The 19293-nt window shown below is 38.7% G+C and overlaps 2 protein-coding genes across 2 annotated transcripts in view; both read left to right on the top strand.

The window, feature by feature from the left end:
- LOC135363637 (mitotic spindle assembly checkpoint protein MAD2A-like) overlaps positions 1-1704 on the top strand; it is a 58977-nt gene extending 57273 nt beyond the window's left edge. The window contains exon 10 of the transcript XR_010409514.1: positions 1533-1704. The gene's annotated coding sequence lies outside the window, so the exon portion shown is untranslated. The remainder of the gene's footprint in view (positions 1-1532) is intronic.
- The window catches only part of LOC135363539 (rho GTPase-activating protein 20-like), a 39357-nt gene that overhangs the window by 13624 nt on the left and 6440 nt on the right, over positions 1-19293 (top strand). The window contains exons 2-7 of the mRNA XM_064584021.1: positions 1533-1700; positions 8131-8280; positions 10749-10790; positions 11428-11512; positions 15849-15926; positions 18371-18437. Of these exons, the coding sequence (XP_064440091.1) occupies positions 1533-1700; positions 8131-8280; positions 10749-10790; positions 11428-11512; positions 15849-15926; positions 18371-18437 (590 nt within the window). The remainder of the gene's footprint in view (positions 1-1532; positions 1701-8130; positions 8281-10748; positions 10791-11427; positions 11513-15848; positions 15927-18370; positions 18438-19293) is intronic.

The following is a 19293-nucleotide window of genomic DNA, read 5'->3' as shown; positions in this document are numbered from 1 at the left end:
GAAGTGTCTGGAAGTCTCTGTCTGTAGAAAATTGATGTAATCTCTCTGTATTATTTCTTACAGATACATATGAATCTATAGTTATCTCAAAATAAAAAAGATTACTTTTAAAAAATCAAAACGTGCAGGCCAAATCAGGGAAACAAGTATGTCAGTTTGGCAGTTACGACATGAGCCTTAGATCCGTGACATCATAATGGTAGTGATCTCAGGTTACTATGGAATCCTCAGGCTTCAAGCATTTTACAGTACTCTGCCTAGTGCTGTAGACTCACTTGATTTTCAGTCCTGAGAACTGAAGACAAAAGGATGTTCACATCATTCAGAAAGTATGCAGAACTTATAGGTGGTCATTCAAGGCTTCACTGCAGAAGGTAGTCTTTTGATATACTATTTTTGAGCCTCAAAACAGACTGACAATAACAGGAAGTGTTGTTCTCTCTTGTTTCTTCTAATACGTGTACACTAATGAGTAACTTCAGCACCAGCTTCGTGAAAGGCTACTCAGGTTTGTAAGATTCAGTGCTGCTGAGCTGAAGAGAGCAGGGTTTACATTCTCGGAGGAGACACTTTCTTGGCTCCACGAGAGAGAATTTTCCCAGGTCTATGAAAATATCTGTCCTATTTATGAAAGAACTTTTGCATTCTGTTCAATTTAGCTGTTTTACCTATGATGACCAGAAAGTCCTATCAGAGCTCAGTCAGAGCTCAGCCAAGTAATAGCTAAACTCTTGTGTTTAGAAACTTTTTGATGTTTCCAGTATTTTTGCCGATCTTTGAGAATTTTTCCCCCAAGTTTGAATATTGATTTAGATAAGATTTAGATAGATTTAGATAAGTAAATTTCCAGAATCTTCAGTTGTCTTCATTTTTATCTTAACATGAAAGCAAATTGTAATTAATTCTTCACACACACACCATATCATTTTGTTTTATATTAGGCCACCAATTGTCCTGTTTGTTGTTGTTGTTTGTTTGCCTTCTTGTAATACACTCTACCTCTTGATCCTCCCCTTCCTAAAAGCTCATGATTAGCTTTGCTGCTTTCTCCACCCCACGTCTAAGTGTTGGCATGCCCAAGGGCTTTGTCCTTGAAACTGTTCTCCATCTGCATCAATTCACCAAGTGACCTCATCTCTCTCTCCTTTTTTAAAATATTTTGTTTATTTATTTGAGAAAGAGAGCATGTGAGAGAGAGAGAGAGAGAGCTCAAACAGGGTGGAGGGGTAGAGGCAGAGGGAGAAGCAGGCTCCCCACTGAGCAGGGAGCCCGACGTGGGACTCGATCCCAGGACCCTGGGATCATGACCTGAGCTGAAGGCAGACGCTTAACCGACTGAGCCACCCAGACGTCCGACCTCATCTCTTTCAATAGCTTTCTATAACTCAGCGATCCCTGAATGTGAGCTCTGGAGCTCTGCTTTCGGGGTTGAGACTAAATTTTAGTGTTATGCGAACCTTGACATTTAGCATAAAACTCTATTGTATATTTGACTAGTAACTAGCTGCTCCGTGGTGTTTGGTGGGTTGCAGGAAGAGCTCTTCTGTTGAGGTGGATGCCTGCAGCAAAAGCACTACATCATCTGAGGGTGCCGCCCATACCCTGCTTATCCACGGCCCCGTCGAGCTCAAGAGAGGCTGGAGGAGGCAGAAGCGGCACCTCTTCTTATTCAGCGATTTCTTGCTGGTGTCCGATACCAAGTATGTATACTAAGCAACGTGCCCTTGTGATGATCACAAAGTTACATTTCCATTAACCCTTACCATAAGAAGACATGACATTTTTTTTCTTTTGTTTTTGCCCATGTTTGGATCCTTCATTCATTCAACAAGTACTTATGGAGGTCTTGTTTTGTGCCATGCCCCCCTCCCCCCCCGCCTGCAGAGAATACAATAGAGAATGTGACAAGCAGTGTGTCTCTTGCCTGGAACTTACAAATGACAAAAATAAGAGGGGTAATTATAGATTGTGATTAGTGCTTCTGATAGAAAGTAGGCAGGGGGCCGTGTGGAGATGATGGAACGTATGAGAGAGGGGTAGTCCAGGAGGGCCTCTCCTAGGTGGCAGCACTGAAACTAGATCTATGGGATGAGAAGCAGCCACAGTCCTAGACAAGGTGCCTGAACCTTCTAGGCTGAGGGACCGGCAGGCTACGTGGGTGCAACCTGACCCCTGGGGGGAGGGGCTCAGGAAGGCTGATTTGATGGGAGCCGAAAGCATGGGGCATGCGATCAGATGTGAAACTGCGCTCGGGGTCCAGTCACACACGGTCTTCACAGGCCATGGTGAAAAGTGGAAATATTTTGCCAAAGCCTTTTTAACTAGGACTGACTGAATCTGATTTATAGCTCTCGCAAATTTTTCTGACTGTTGGTAGGTAATGGATGGATGGTTGAGCAAGAGTGGGAGCAGGGAGACTGGTTAGGGGAGGCAGTAGTCCTGATGCCTGCTCTCAAGGGCTCCAGGATAGGAGTGCAGTAAAAAGGAAGGAGGCAGCAGACAGGTTGGGAATATATGCTGGAGACAGAACTAACTGCGTGCACTTTCCTCTCAACCCTGAACACAAAGGTAACTGATAGCCAGCCTGGAACCTGATGATTGCTCAATAAATGTCCAAAAGCAGGTGGATGGGAGGTCAGCTGTTTACTTGCTCTGTCTCTGTTTTCATTATTCACAAAACATCATGAAAGACAAAGACTATTCCAACAAACCAAATATCAAGAAGCTTTTTAGTCACCAGAAAAAAAACTACGCCCCCTTTATTTTGCTGCCCTCACCAGCTCCCAGTTATGCCATGCCATTAGTAAGACATGCAAGTACTAATTTGGCAAAATGCTGTACTCAATCTGAGTGACATTAATGATAATTTATCAGGGGCTTACTACATGACAGGTGTTATGCTAAGAACTTCATGTATGCAATCTTCTCCAACCTTACAACTACCCTGTGAGATGGGATTATTTTTATTTTAGAGAAGACCTCTGAAAATCAGAGGTCTGAAGGTTTTGCCCAGGTCACCATATTAGTGATGAGTAGAGTCTACATTTGAAATTAGGTCCGTTTCTTTCAAAGTACAGGCTTTTATTCTACGTGTGGTGCTGCTGTTTCTATTATTTCTATTTTTCTGAATTTCATACAACATTCCATGAACACCTAGATTCTCTCTCATTATTGAAATCAACCTTTCCTTTATGTTGAGTAAACAACTCCAATCTGCTTGGTATCTGGTAAGAAATAGGTCAGAATGCTTAGTGAACTGAGAAATGAAGGTAGTGTAGCTGTCCAAAAAAAAATAAATAAATAAAAAAAAATCAGAGGCAAAGACAGAAATAGTAAAATATATTTGAGACGAGTGATATTGCCTACAGATGTAGCCTTGGAGGTGGTGATGTCATGAGGAGGACAGAGAGAAAAAGACTGTCCAGGTCCTGGCATGAGGTCCGTATGACGCACTCTGCTCCTCCTGATAGAGGGCCACATCATTATTTTTAAAAAAGCAGACTAGTTACCATTCCCTTTATTTAACCAAGGTGAGTACAGGAGACTAAAATGTGTGGGATGCATGCTGGGGACCACACGAGGAGCATTACAGATTCCTCGTGTAATTTCCCCACAGCCCTCCAAGGCCAGTATTGTTACCATCCACCGACTGCAGAAATGAAAGTGTGGATGGAGGAAGTCTCAGGAATGGACCTGTCATCCACAGGGAAATGGTGGGAGAGACTCCAAGCCAGGCCTGCCTTCATCCCAAGGCCACACTCTTCCTGCCACACCATGCCACACCTACTCTTGCATGCTCAGCCCGAGACACGCTAACAAACAGCAAACTCCTTTCCTGCTCCTTGGGACCTTGCAGACCACTCACATTCGATTTATAAGGGGAACAGGTTGTCCTTCACTTTGTTTTCATCTTTGTAATTATTATAGCACTTAGGGAGAGGAGAAGACCTTTCTTTTCTTACTAGAGCCATTTATTGTCCTGGATACTGCTTACCTCTCAGCGGGTTTTACAGAACCTACGGTGTTCTGCTGAAAAGATTTTATATAAAGGCAGTGTTCTTTCCCCATGAGAGAACTGCATCCTTTTAAGAGCTGAATTTTTTATTTTGATTGGTTCACTATTACAAAAGAAGTGCAACATTTTTCCTCTTCACATATTGCTTTTGAGATAGGTCTTTGTGTCTACGCAAGGGTTTTTATGATGTGACAAAATCTACATCAATGTATTTAATAATGTTCTCTTTAAGAGACTCAGCTCCTGAAAGATTATCTTATATACTTTTTACATCCATTTGGAATATTAGAAAATGTAAGTGATCTCAGGCACTTGAATTTGGCTTCTAAAACCAAGGCCCTTGACAGAGAGAGAACACAGATTTTTGGAAGTCCAAGTTCGGGACACCATCAGGGTCAGGTTCCCGCGAGAGCTGTCTTTCTGCTTGCAGATGGCTGCCCTCTCGCCTATGCCCTGTGGGGTTTCCTCAGCGCCTGCATGTACACACACACACAGAGCTCTCTCTCCCTCTTCTTACAAGGGCACCAATCCTACTGGATTAAGCCCTTACCCTGATGGCCCCATTTACACTTAGTTACCGCTTAAAAGCTCTCTCTTCAAACATGGTCATATTGGCAGAGAGGGCTTCACGGTAAGACTGTGGGGAGCAGTGGGGGAGGGGACACAATTCTGTCCCTAGCAGTCACGAGCAGCACTTCATGCTGTGGCCGCGTACAAGTTTTTGCCACAGTTTTTAGAAAACGACCATGAGAACATTCCCATAGTAAACATTTGGGTATATTTATGATCACTGTGAATATTGGACAAGTTTACATTTTTTTTTTTTCTAGAAGGAAACAACTAAAAAGAAATAGCTCCTGCATTAACAACCTTGTTTCATCCCTGTCATCCTTGTTCTTGGAGGATTGTGTTATGCCCTGAATCAATCTGTTCAAATTAATCATCTGAATTTAGGGCCTACGTTTTCCAATTAGCCATAAGAAGGGGTTGGGGTGACCCAGGTTCTATTTTACCTCAGCTCACCTGCAGGCTTCAGCTGGAAACTCTCATCTTTAGGTTGACGCTATAGAAATTAACACAAATTGGGTAAGTAGTTGACTAATTGCTACCTCTGTATTCTGTCAAAATTAGTGAATTTTAGTTTGTGTGTAATAATAAAAGGAATTTAAATGTTTGTTTCTTCACAAAGAAATTATATTTCTCTAGTCGTACAAGATGTTAATAATAGTGAAAATTGTTTGGGGATTCTTTTCATACACCTTCAGAAATTTCTCAAGAATTGAGGTCAGATGGAACCTTCCTTATTACTTTTGATATTCATTAGAATACTAAATAAGTTATTTTTCAAAGAAAATCATTACTTTATTTTTAAGAACAGTATCTGCTTGATAAATATTAAGATATTAATACTAGTAGAGGCCCATGAAGAATTTACAAAAAGGAAGGGACTGAACTTAGTTCTTTAGACATCACATTCCTCATATGTAGTTATTAAAGAATATAAAATGAAACAAAAAATGAATTTAAATTAGGTCAAAAGATGAAGATGACTATTAACTCATTATCCGTGAAATTACAAAGAATTACTTACAGAATATAACAGGACCCCCACTCCCAACATCTGTAAAAGGATACCCCTCTCTTAGAACAGGGGAAATCCCCCTAGAATCCTGTAAATTTCCACAGTGCACTGGGGCTTCCCTTCTGGTATAAAGGTTGAGGTAGCAGAAAGCAAGAGTGATATCCATCATGTTAATACAAATATAATAAAGGACTATTTTTAGAAATAAAACCCACAGTTCTTTCTCCTCCTCTTTCTTCTCCTCAAGTCAGTTTACATTAGATTAATACTTTCTAATTTCTACTGAGATAATCCAGTTGGGTCAGTGATTGAGAGTGAAGAAATGCAGTAAGACCCTAGAAGAATCCACTGAAGTATGAAGCTTTGTTGTAATAAACTTTAAATATTTCCAAGCTAGTAACCAGCTTTGTTAATATAATGTCTTGAGATTTATCCTCTCACTCCCCAGATAATCCAATGAGAAAGCCTGATGGCTCTGGGGACCGAAGTGAGGCTGAGTGAGGGTAGGAAGCATGAGAAGGGTAGTTCATGGAACGATAGGTCAGCACCCACAGAGGCCAAGTGGTTACAAACATGGGCTCATGAGTTAGGCTGTCTGGGTTCAAACTCTCTTGCCTTTGGCAATTTAGTTGACCTTTCTGTGAGTTTCCTTATTTGTAAAATGGAGCTAATAAAGACCACCTAGTGTAGTTGTTTGAGGATTACATTTTTTATATTTGTATTTATAAAATATTTAGAACAGTGCTTGGCATATGATAAGTGCTCCAAATGTGATAGGACAGTCGAAACCATGCTCTGGGCTTTGGGATAACTCCTTGGTTTGGAGTAGATAATCTTGGTGCTTTCTTGAACTAAGGAGAGAATTACTGAAATGCCTTTTTCCAGGTCAATGTATTTGGAAGTTCCCACACAGTACCTTGGGTGTCTGTATACACACAGATACCTACATTAGAAAAAAAAAAGAAAAAATCTTAAAAACCAACAGATATATGTCTATCTTTCCCATTAGCCATATATTTTTACCTTGACAATGCCTTTGGAGTTACTATCTAGAAAAATGATTTTATCTGATAATCAGACATCTGATATCCGATAATGATTTTACCCGATGACTTTATTCATTGTGTCATAAACTTTGAATCTAGATTATCCTTCAAGTGTGCATCCAGCAAAATTATTTTTATTTCATAAAACCCATTGGAGAGTCTTAGCTTTAATTGTTCCATGAATCACTGGAGTCACAGGGATTTTTGCACATGAGGTGTCTTTGATCTCATTTTAGTTTAGTGTTTCCACATGTGTTTCTGAATAGTAAGGAGTTCCAGAGTGGTGTGTCCAAGTTCCCTAAGCATCCCTCAGAGGGCTTATAACTATTTAAATCCCAAGCCCACCTGAGAGTTAAAGTTGTGAATTAACCAAATCAATCAATATGGTGGTTTTCATGTTAGAGATCAAAGAAGATTAGGCAGAAATTGTCAAAAAGCAATTTCACCACTGACAAAGTTGATCACCTGACTCCTCAGAGAAATGGGAAGTATCCATCACTCACATATAAGACCTCCTGACCGCTGATCTGGGATTGATTGATGGATGGATTGATGATTTTTAAATTGGGCTCAATCTGTAGGCTAACAGTTTTTCAGTTTTAGCCAGAATCTAAGGGAAAATGATATGGATAAAATTTTAAGAAGGGAAATTGAAAATAACCTATGCTTTAAAGGCTAGAAAGTATTTTTTTAAAATTAAGGTTGAAAATAACTTTTAAATCTTTCTGATCCCCCCCCCCCCCCAAAAAATCTTGCTGATCCAAGTTTATTTTTTGTTCTTGGTTTGTCTCTCTCTCTCTCTTTTTTTTGAAGATTTATTTATGTATTTATTTATTTTAGAGAGAATGAGCGTGAGCGGGGGGAGGGGCAAAGGGAGAGGGGAAGCAGACTCCCCACTGAGAGGGGAGCCTTACATGGGGACTCGATCTCAAGACCCTGAGATCACCACCTGAGCCGAAACCAAGAGTTGGATGCTTAACCGACTGAGCCACTCAGGCGCGCCCCCTGGTTTGTGTCTCTTAAGCAAAAAATTGTATGACTATTTTTATAAATCGTGTATCAGGTAGCTTTGTTCAGCCCCTCAAATACTTTTTGAAGTAAGCAAGTCATAAATGAATAATTAACTATAATAATAACCATAAAACTATATATAATAAGAAACAAATTCTAACAATAATAAATGAATTAATGGTTTTCTTAAAAAGCTCTGGAATATATAGTCTTTACTCAACACTCAACATTCAGAAAAATGGCCACTTGCTGCCATTTGAGGAAGTGTTTTCAGGGCCTTCCTAGGGCCAGACTTCGCTCAACACACACTTTGTAAAGGTCATGTCACCATTTGCTGTGCTGGGCACAGAGGGTAATAGAGACAAGGGAGGCATGCTGTGCCCTGGAGCAGTGAGAACTGGTCTCTGATGAGCACAGCTGTTCCCATAACATTTATGAAACAAACTAACAGAGGTCTTGTTTGGGTATCTTTCTAGGTATAAGAAAAAACTTAAGATAAAAAAGAAAATACCACTGAACACCATGTGGACTGCCAACTGTATGGACAGAGTGGAGGATGCCAACATCTGTGCTGGGAGGTCCTTTATCCTGGGCTGGCCCACGGTGACCTTTGTGGCCACCTTCGGGTAAGACCGACCGTTTGGTCTTGTATTTACATGGGATAAAAAGAAAAACATTTTAATCTGATTATATGTCAAGCCAGTGACTCCCTTTTTGACCTCCCATAATGACACTCATTTGCCTTGTACTTTCCCCCAAAAGGTAGGTACAAATGGGAGCAAGTAGATAACATAGAGTGGGAACTATTGGAGTAATTTCTTTTGGTTTTGATCAGTGGTTTTTCCCATGGGCTCTAGGAGCCACTTGAGGAATTGGGTGTTTTAGGCATATGGAAGGAGAATCAAGAGAGTGAGGTTCTAGAACCCCTCTCCAATATCCTGCCCCCTAATTCCCAGGGGGTATGTGTGTTTCTAAATCACTGGCATATTTTTCTTGAGCAAGTACTATTAAAGAGTCCAATTAAATTTGAAAAATTGCTCTTATACTCCCAAGGTCATTCCTTTAAAAATAGTATGGAATTATACAAATAAATTAATCATGTCATTGAATATGAGGTTGCCTGAATTGCTGTGTACTGATTATCTTAGTTGGTGTCTCTAGAGAGGTGACCATCTAAAACAAAAGTATGATTGCATTGAGTAGAGGTTAGTTGTGCAAGACACATTCTTAGGCTGACACGAGGATGGGGAATGTGACTCTCTACCCCGGACATCCTGAGCAGACACTCCTGAGTTTACAGGGGTGGTGCAACACTTACATCTGCTGTTTGAAACAACCACACCCCAAGTCTCATTCTTGTGTTGCACAATGAGTGTTCATCACATGCACTTAACACCCTTCTTTCTTCTCCTCACCCCACTCCACCAAAATGTCACACGTCATCACAAAGGGAAGACAACGAAAATGTTTACAAGTTGTTAATTTATTAAGCCCTATAATGCAGCGTTGACTTAAGGAGAAATTGTCAAAGCTTATTGGGAAGAAATATGTATTTATATGCTCTCCGCATGTCTTCTTTTCCACGACGCATTTCTGTAAAGATTCTCAGTTCCTCTTGCTTCCTGTCTTCTCCGTGATGCAAATGGAAGGAAACAGTTTCAATTGGGAATGTATAAAGTCTTTGACAGGGGAGTTTCCAAGAGACTTTTTTTCCCTAACAAGGAGGACAATGTGGAAGCCAGGCTTATACATGTTATATTAGTTAAAAAGCTGTGTAAACATATAGAAGGCATTTATAACAATTCCTGGCACCTAGTGCTTTTGCTATTTGTGGTTATGACTGTTCTGCAGATCAGCATGGCTAACTAGAAGCTGTGTCCATGCGCATAGGCAGGCTGGGACGCTAAGTGGGCGTTCCATTTTCCAGATGGGACAAACCCTGAAACAGCGATGGAGGGGTTGGGGAGCAGTGTTGCTGGGAGGAGTATAAAATGTGGCAGCCACTGTGGACAGTTTGATGGTTCCTCAGTAAGTCAAACAGAATTACTATACGACCCAGCAATGCCACCCCCAGATAGATACCCAAGAGAAACGTAGGTCCACACAAAAATTGATACACAAACGTTCATAGCAGCATTGTCGACAATAGCCAAAAAACAAACAAACAAACAAAAGTAGAAACAACCCACGTGTTTATCAACAAATACACAAAATATGGTACAGGAGCTAGAAACAGGAAGGAAGGAAGAGTGACTGCTTCGTGGACACAGGTTTGCTTTTGGGTGAAAAAATGTTCCAGAACTAAACAGTCACGGTAGTTGCACAAAACTGTGAATGTACTAAAGGTCACTAATGGTCAATTTTATTTTGTGTAGTTTACCACGGTAAAAAAACGCTAGTAAGTGGTAAGGCCATGTATGCATGAGGCTTAAAACATTCGCAACTTTGGGTATTAAATGCTGTGAAAACTTTAGTTGAGAAAAGACTAACCTTTAGTAGTTTAGCACTAGCTGGATCGATCTTGCTCAGAGGATCACAGTAACGAAGAATGTTTTCTAGAAACTAATTTAACACATTCCAATCTGCTATGTGTATAAAGAAATAAAAATATTACAGGTGTTTCTTCCTAAAAAGCTATTCTTGTTTCTGGGCCAAGATAGTTCCATCCAAATGCCAAATTCCTTAAGTATGATTTAATTTGAATAATAATGTTCTTTATATCTGAATAGCACTTGCAGCTGCAGGAACACTCGGGGTATAATTAACCCTTTTCCAGTTCTGGAAACTGAAGATCAACGCAGTTAAGCAAAGTGCCCCTGATCACATAGCTTGCATCACATAGTTACAATTAAGTGTTCAGATTCAAAACCAACTTTTCTCCCACTTTAGGATCTACTTCCCATTGCTTTAATACGCTCATAAAAGAGTGGGGTCCCTCCAAAGCGCAACTATGAGGACAGTATGATATTAACACATGCATCCACATCCTTAACAACTGGCTGCTGCTATTTTTTTCTGGAATGGTGATCTTATTTTGCTAGTATAAGTATTGTATGTATCTTAATTTTTTCTTCCCATTTTTTTTAAATTGCAGTTCTTCGGAACAAAAGGAAAAATGGCATTCTTTCCTTCAAAGGTATCTTGTCACTATACATATTATACATCTTTAACCCATGAGAAAAGAATAAATCTCTTCAAAGCAGTGCCCCCACACACTATGCTTCCCCTACTTAGTAGAAATTGTTAGACTATCCTCAAATAATTTCTTATTTAGATGTACCCTGGCTGCTACTGCAAATAATCTGCTCTTATTTACATGCACATATTGCTTATTTTTGATGAAATTCTGGTTATCACTCTCATCTTCCCCTTCTCTCAGACCTAATGATTGGAGCTAACATTATTCTCAAAAGATACATATTAAATTTTCTTAAGTGCAATTTACTCTCCTGAGTGATGCTCAAAGCACCTTCTCATTCCTACCCTTGAAGGTGCTGGGCCCTCCAGTCTAGGCAGGAAAGCTTTGATGACTGGATCTGCTACTCACATCTTACATGACGAGAGCAACCTGTTGTTTTCTGAGTCATGTCTTATTTTCCTGAAATAGTTTTGCATGTTTTCTTCCAACCCATAATTTGATGTTGCTGAGTTTATTTACATGCATTTAAAAATAACAGAGTATGTTGAAAATTTTAGCCACATAGATCAATTTGAAAGTAAGCTAATAGCTAATTCATCCTACTCTATTTGGGGTTATTATTGAATTTGATTAGGTATATCAATCTGGCCAAAGAGAAGGACCAGCCCAAAAGCATTCCTCTCAGAATCTTCACTGAGGACATCAAGAACTGTGCCAGTGTAAGTGTTTTTAAGACCAAAAATTAAATTCCATGTTCCTGATTCAGATAGAATGAAAGAGATGGAGATGGAGATGGAGATAGAGAGCGGGAGGGAGGGAGGGAGAGATGGGGAGGTAGGAAGGAGAGAGCAAGAGATAAGAAGAGAGAGAGTATTTAGAAAAGTACCATGTGGGAAAATGTATTTTCCTGTCTACACGTGTCTTTGTATACATAAAGAGTGCATCCTAGGTAATATGAAGCGAGAGGAATCCATGCCACAGTACTTAAGCATGGAAAGAATATTGCATGTTAAATATCCATAATATTTCCCTGGCTCTTTCTAATAGCAACATCACTGGCTTGTAATAAGGTGATTTTCACATGCAGGTATTTCCTACTAGAAGTAAACATTTTTTCCCAATGGTTACTACTTATGTACAGAATGGTTTGGATTGTTTCCACAGTTCTCCACCCTCCCCCCATTGACGCTTTATTTGGTATAACTGTAAACTCACAGAAAAGTTGTAGGTATAAAAATAAAACAAAAAACACCCCATGCACCCTTTACCTAGATTCAGCTATTAGTAACATTTTACTCCACTTGCTTTATCATTTATTTTCTTTCTCTGTCCCTATTATGTGTATGTTATACTTATTTTTGAGGGTCATACAAATGCCATGGCCCTTTATCCTTAAACCTAGGTATTTCCCAAGAATAAAGATATCCTCTTATATCACCATCACACAGTTAACACCTTTAGTAAATTTAACATCGGTGTAATACTTTACTCTGCCTTCCATGTTCCCATTTTGTCAGTTGACCTCAATAATGTCTCCTTTCCAGTACAGGATCTACTCAAGGGTCAGGTATTTCACTTAGTAGCTATATCAACTGCAGAGGGGTTTTGAAAGGTCTTTTGATCCAAGGAATATCAGGGTTGAATTGAGCTCAGAGGGATGACACTTTTAAGGGATCAGCATATTTCTTTCTTTCTTTCTTTCTTTCTTTCTTTCTTTCTTTCTTTCTTTCTTTCTTTGAGAGAGAGAGAATGAGAGACAGAGAGCATGAGAGGGAGGAGGGTCAGAGGGAGAAGCAGACTCCCTGCCGAGCAGGGAGCCTGATGCGGGACTCGATCCCGGGACTCCAGGATCATGACCTGAGCCGAAGGCAGTCGCTTAACCAACTGAGCCACCCAGGCGCCCCGGGATCAGCATATTTCTATCTCATTTTCTTTTGGCTGTTGGGGGGAAAAAATCAAACCAGTTGCCCATTCTTGGTATAAAATTTGATTTCTGAAATTGTAGTGCAGTAGCCAAGACATTTGCAATGATGAACAAGATACTTTGGGTATCTTTAAGTGACATTTTTTTTTTCCTGTTATACTTTACAGTAGCTGTAGATCACACAAAATAGTATTTGAAGGTGGAAAAAGTGGTAGTTATTCCTGGCCAAAGCAAAAGCCATGCAAATATTTTGATTGGTTTCTAAGCACCAGGTAGATGCATTGCATGAAGGAGATAAGGCCAGAGGGTTCTCTAGCAGCAGAGCACACTCTTGTCTCTGCCTGCTTTGATTTCAGCTGTGGCAGTGGGTTACACTCAGAATTTTCCATGGAAAATTACCTTGAAATCTTTAAAAATCAACTTTATTTATGTATAATTTACACAAAATAAGCATTTCTAATGTTCTTCACTTGTTCCTGAACATCCAAGTTTCCCTCTAACACTGTTTTCATTTCATCCTAGAGAGATGATCCTTAGCATTTCTTGTGCAGACCTGGTGCAAACAGATTTTCTTAATTTCTCTTATCTGAATATGGCTTTATTTCACACTCACTCTTGAAGGATATTTTGAGGGATGTAGAATTTTGTTCGCAAACTTTTTCCTTTCAGCTCTTTAAAGATGTTCCACTGTCTTTTTGTCTTTGTGCTTTCTGATGAGTAGTCTGTGATCAATCAAACATTAATCCCCTGTAGGTGATTTGTCATTTTTCTCTAGCTGCTTTCAAGAGTTTCTCTTTATTTTTGGTTTTTAGCAGTGTGGCTATGAAGTATCAAAGCATGGTTTTCTTTGAATCTGTCCTATTTGGCATATTCTGAACTTCTTGAATTTATAAATTTAATTTCACCAAATTTGGGAAATTTTAATCATGATTACCTCAAATATTTTCTTCCCCATTTTCTCTCTCCTCTCCTCCTGAGAGTCCAGTTATATGTATATTAGACCCTTTCATATTGTTCATAGATCCCTCAGACTCTTAATTTTTTCAATCTTTTTTTCCCCTTTTCTTCTTCAGACAGGATAATTTCTATTATCTATTTTCAAATCACTGACTTCTTTTTGTCATCTCCATTATGCAATGTAGCCTAGTCAGTAAATTTTTTCTTTAAGATATTTTTCAGATAAAAAATTTCTGTTTTTAAATATTTTTAGTTTCTATGCTAAGATGCCTCTTTCGTTTATTGTGAGCATATTTTCATTTGTATCATTGAGCATTATTGTAATAGCTGTTTTTGGCTAACAGTCTGAACATCTAGATCATCTCAGGGTTGGCTTCAGCTCTTGAGAATTGATCACATATTCCTTGTTCTTCATATATTAAGTAACACTTTGACTCATATAAAAAAAAGTAACATTTCTTTTCCTTTTAAATTATTTCAAAAAGCAGCTTATTTTTCTGAAGTCATTTGTTTACAGAGAGCTCTATCTACTGGAATTTATCTGTTTTGGAGAACCTACAACATGCAGGAAAATATACATACATCTCTGGAATTACTATTTTGAACATAGTATGTTCCTTATACCATGAAAACCATTATCTTGCAGACCAGATAAATTAAAAAGTGATTATTAGTATTTCAAAAGAGATTTTTTTTTCTTTAAAAAGATTTCATGGGAGGGATGCCTGGGTGGCTCAGTCAGTTATGCATCTGCCTTCGACTCAGGTTATGATCCCAGGGTCCTGGGATGGAGTCTTGCATCAGGTTCCCTGCTCAGAGGGGAGCCTGCTTCTCCCTCTGCCTTCTCTGCCTGTGGCTCCCCCTGCTTGTGCTCTCTCTCTGACAAATAAATAAACAAAAATCTTAAAAAAAAAAAAATTTTGTGGGAAAGTTTTTAAGTTGTACTGAAAGGCTTTCAGACATCTTAAAAAAAATAGCAGAGCCATTACTTCTAACTAAATTTCAAGCTAAGACCCAGTCTTGAATCCTCTAGACAATTTAACATAGGAAGCCCCTCCTAGACAATTTAACATAGGATATCCTTGAGTTTGGGTGCTCTGAGTCCTACTGCTAGGTTCTGAACACTTTTTTTTATAATCCTTAAAGCTCAAGTAGTTTGAAATCAATGAACACTTTTGTTTATAAAAGTTCGATTATCAAACAACTTTTGGGCCATCTGTCATATCAAGCAATTGTATTTCAATTCATAAGAAGAAAAATACAATGAAAGAACAAGTTTCTTTTAACTTTGTTTTTAATATTTTTAAGGACTGTGAGTGTCCACTTCTGTTGCTTGTCTTCTTCATGCACTGTTTCTCAAAGAACACAGGCCTCATTGCCTAATGTTATAAAAAGTGTATGCGTGGTTGGTTACATATTGTCCTATTTTAAAATGTCTTTTGGAATTCGGGTAGTTTTATCGATATCATCTCAGATTCCTATCCATCCCTTTCAGATAATTTTCAATAACTGTTTTCCTTGTTGTATGGAGCAGTTTCTCAATATAAGGTGTGATAGAGAGATATTATAAGTAACTACTCACTGTCAGAGTTGCGAATGGAATATAAACTTCTAAAATTTTCAGTCTCATTTCCTAGACTCATTGGTTTTATTTGTCTCAACAGATTTCAACAATGGAAATCTTAGTAACCATGATGACACAAAGAAAGTACTGACTAAATAGTAGTTTTTTTTTTTTTTTAAATGTCTGTCACAGACGGTTCTTATTCTGATTTTGCTGAAACTGAGTATGTAATTGCAAAGAGAGAAAAGTATCTAGCTCCTCCTTTTTAAACTATCTCCCCTCTCTATTTTGGGAATAGCCTTATGGAACTGAGGGTCAGTTCATGTCCCCTCGTGGAATTCTGTTTTTCTCTTTCTTGCTTAAGCTGCTATATTTTGTAAGCCACAAATCCTTGAAGGGAAATATATGTTTCACTGAAATGTTTCCTACTAGCTTCATGTTATGTAAAGAAATGAAAATATTGTAATCAAGGGTGATATGCTTTACTTTGTCATTAACTGAAAACAAGCTTTGCCTTTAGAGTATGGATAATAATTTGACAATAATTATTTGGTCACCTGCTTTAAATTTTTAAAAATTTATAGGAATTTTTCTTATTTCTTTTTTACAGTCTGTAACTGTAACAGTAACAAATTCAGACACAGTGAATGACATTATCAACATGTCACTACCAATGCTAGGAATAACTGTAAGTTCCCTTGCAAACTATTTTTAATTTAAAAACCATCTTTGACTTTTGAGATTTGTGTGTGTGTGTGTGTGTGTGTGTGTTGTGTACCTCCCGTTATAAGACAGCTGATTATTATACATATCATAGTCATATTTTGTCCCCCAGATTTAGAAATTGAAGGCAGCAAAGCTATATTATTAGCCTATACATGGGTGCTCTTCTTGTCTTCCCATTTTAAATTTTCTGCGAATTCAAAATCATAGCATAAAATTGGGCTATAATTTTAGAGTGCTAATAACAACATGCAGTTTATTGTATATATTTTATACACAGACAATAAAATATTTCTAAGTTTCTAAATATTTCCTCCTCTATTGGACTCTTCTGTCTGTGTCTTCATTCCTGATTCCACTCCATCCCTGTTTACCCTGGTCATCACCCAAGGACTCAATCCCAGTTAGATGAATCCTAAATTATATGTTTTGTTGTACATTTTGACATAAAGACCACATGGCTAGAAGCTACCTCCTCTTGATGCAGTTCCTTGGGATGAGGCGGCTCACACCCCTTATGAACTGGTAAAGAGGACAAGTTCTGAATAAGACCATGATCTGGGGGCAGTTGCGTACATATCACTTTCATCTTGTTTTGGTTTTAACGGCCTGTTCCTTTATGTTTTGATGGTGCTGGTGTGAGTTGCTGGATTTTTTTCTTTTTTTTTTTTGATGAAAGACATGGACATATTTGAGGATGAGGTTTTCTAAGGGAAAAGAGAGGGAGAGTGATAGTCAGATGGACAGAACTGAAGGGAGCACTTGTAAAGCACAGCTTCTTATATAAAATCCTCTATAAATGCAAAAATGTCTTGCTATTATGACATGACATAATTACAAGATTCTTACTTAAATTCTGTCTGACCCAATGGTATAATAAAGCCCCTTAAAAATTCAGAGCAACTGGAATTTAGCATAAGAAATCAATGATTTCTGTACAAACAAAATTTAATAATATATCTGAAATAAAATTGAATTTATATGTACTGAGTAAAGCACATATCTACATTGATTTCTAACCTGTATGATATATATACCCTAAATAGGAATTAAGTCTTAGAAAGAGAGTGAGTGGTTTTAGGGATGAAGTTGAGGAGATTGATTAATGATGAAGCTCATTTTATTTCATGTTTGTGATTTTCCTTTGCATAAAGTGATCAATCTCACCACACAAAGAATTTCTGTTTTAATGAAGAATTGGGGTTATTTGGCTTTATGTATACCTGATTTAAGGGATTCCAGCATAGCATTTCCAAACCCTACCCTACCTTACTAGCTCTCACGAGTTATTTGCAATACAATTTTGAGCAGATTTAGCTATGTGTGTGTGTCTGTGTGTCTGCGTGTGTCTGTGTGTGTGTCTGTGTCCATACCTATGACCTTTCTTCATAAGGGCAAGACCATGATTTTTAATCAGGAGTCCAGGGCAAGCATAGTACCTATCACCAACAACTCCATGTCAAACATTTTTTGCTTTAGTCTCCTGGAAGACTCTCTAAAATAGTTCAGCGATCTTTATAATTTAGATGTGTTTGTTTCAAGTAGGACTTCCAGGTTTACTGGGCGGTAATTCTGCTGGGAGTAATTGTTTTCTGCATCTGATATGTTGTCTAGGTTAGAGTCCTTGTTCTTTCTCTCCCTGAAGTGGGGCTTGCCTGCACCAAAGCCAGTGGCTGACTTCAGTCCACTATCTCCTCAAGGCCTCTTGGGCGTTTGTCTCCTTTTGCCCAGGGCTGCTGAGCTATTGATGCCTTTCAAGTTACTTTGCTCAGGAATAGTCATAGCAGGGTATATGGCTCTCTGGACAATATGCATGTCAGGGCAGGGACATTTGGCAACAAAAGCCAGCATTATCCAAGGAATCTAGAGACAGCAGAAGGCAGGACTCTGAGATTAGAAGTTTCCTCCTTAGCGAAGGGGCACAACTGTGATTTCTTAGGCCATGGGCCACCCACACCGTGAGGGGCTGATTGTACTGTGGTTTCCTGGCCTTTATCAAAAATGACAAGAACCGGGGCGCCTGGGTGGCTCAGTTGGTTAAGCGACTGCCTTCGGCTCGGGTCATGATCCTGGAGTCCCGGGATCGAGTCCCATATCGGGCTCCTTGCTCGGCGGGGGGTCTGCTGCTCCCTCTGACCCTCCCCCCTCTCATGTGCTCTCTCTCTCTCAAATAAATAAATAAAATCTTAAAAAAAAAAAAAAAAGAAAAAAAAATGACAAGAACCTGGGACGGTCCACTGGAGGCTATGAGGGAACAAGTTAACAAGTACTGTAGCTACCTCCATGGACCAAATGGCATTTATACTGGCCCCAATTCTTTCTTTCTGGAAACAGAGAAATGCAAAGGAAATGTGTTCTTCAAGTACTGTGAAAGATTTGTTATGATGCATAGTTCTTTTTGTTTCCAAGGGCTCTGAGAAAGACTACCAGCTGTGGGTGAGTGCTGGCAAGGAAGCGTCCCCACACCCACTCACTGGTAAGTGTCAGGGAAAATCTAAGATGGGATTGATTAGGTTCAAAATTGTAACTCTACATCTCAAAGTAATGGTTGTTCTGTCTTCAGCTTAAATACCCTTAAAAGTGAAAATCACATGCAATATTCACTCTCACGTTTATTAAAGAATTAATTACCAGGTGCTTACTTTTTCCCAGGCACTGAGGACATCTCTTCATTCATCAGCTTAAGGTCTAGTTAGGGAGAGAAATGTAAATTTTTCGTTTCTACTTCATTTTACCTGACAAACAGAGCTGTCTTAAAATTTTTTTTGTTTATTGTTTACTTACTTATTTACTCACTTAGGTATGAAAGCAAAGAAGTGGAATTTCTTTTTCCCATACATTTATTTTTCATATTCCAGTCTTGAATTCCAGTTCCTAACAACTAAATAGCCTCTATTTTGTGAGAATCCGCTAAAATCCAATCATGTCTCTGAATCCAGGTATAGGTATGTATTTAACACCTGCTCTGTGCCCAGAAGTTTTCTCAGCATCATAAAGAAAATGAGATAATCACATTTAAACTCCTCAAGTCTTCACTGACTAAACTACCTGCACTTTGCTGTTTCTCAGGCTTTTTCCATCACTGTTCTTAAGGTTATTGATAAACAGATTACACCTCTCCTAAAATAGTTATTAGCACAAGTTCTCTAAAAAAAAAATCTTTGGATTAGCAAAATTGTTCAGTGCTTACCAGAAATAGAAGGATTAAAAAAACAGAGAAAAAAGAGAGGATCTGTAGCAGACCTTGAAGTATAGTAATGTATGGTAATGGTGACAATGATTTCTGCTAGAAATCTTAGAGCATTCCTTCTTACATACCTTTTTCAAAATCT

Source organism: Mirounga angustirostris, unplaced genomic scaffold (assembly GCF_029215605.1).
Source record: "Mirounga angustirostris isolate CCGP_5_RB_7025 unplaced genomic scaffold, mMirAng1.0.hap1 SCAF_2, whole genome shotgun sequence".
NCBI classification, from domain to species: domain Eukaryota; kingdom Metazoa; phylum Chordata; class Mammalia; order Carnivora; family Phocidae; genus Mirounga; species Mirounga angustirostris.
This window is presented reverse-complemented; position numbering and strand designations above follow the sequence as displayed.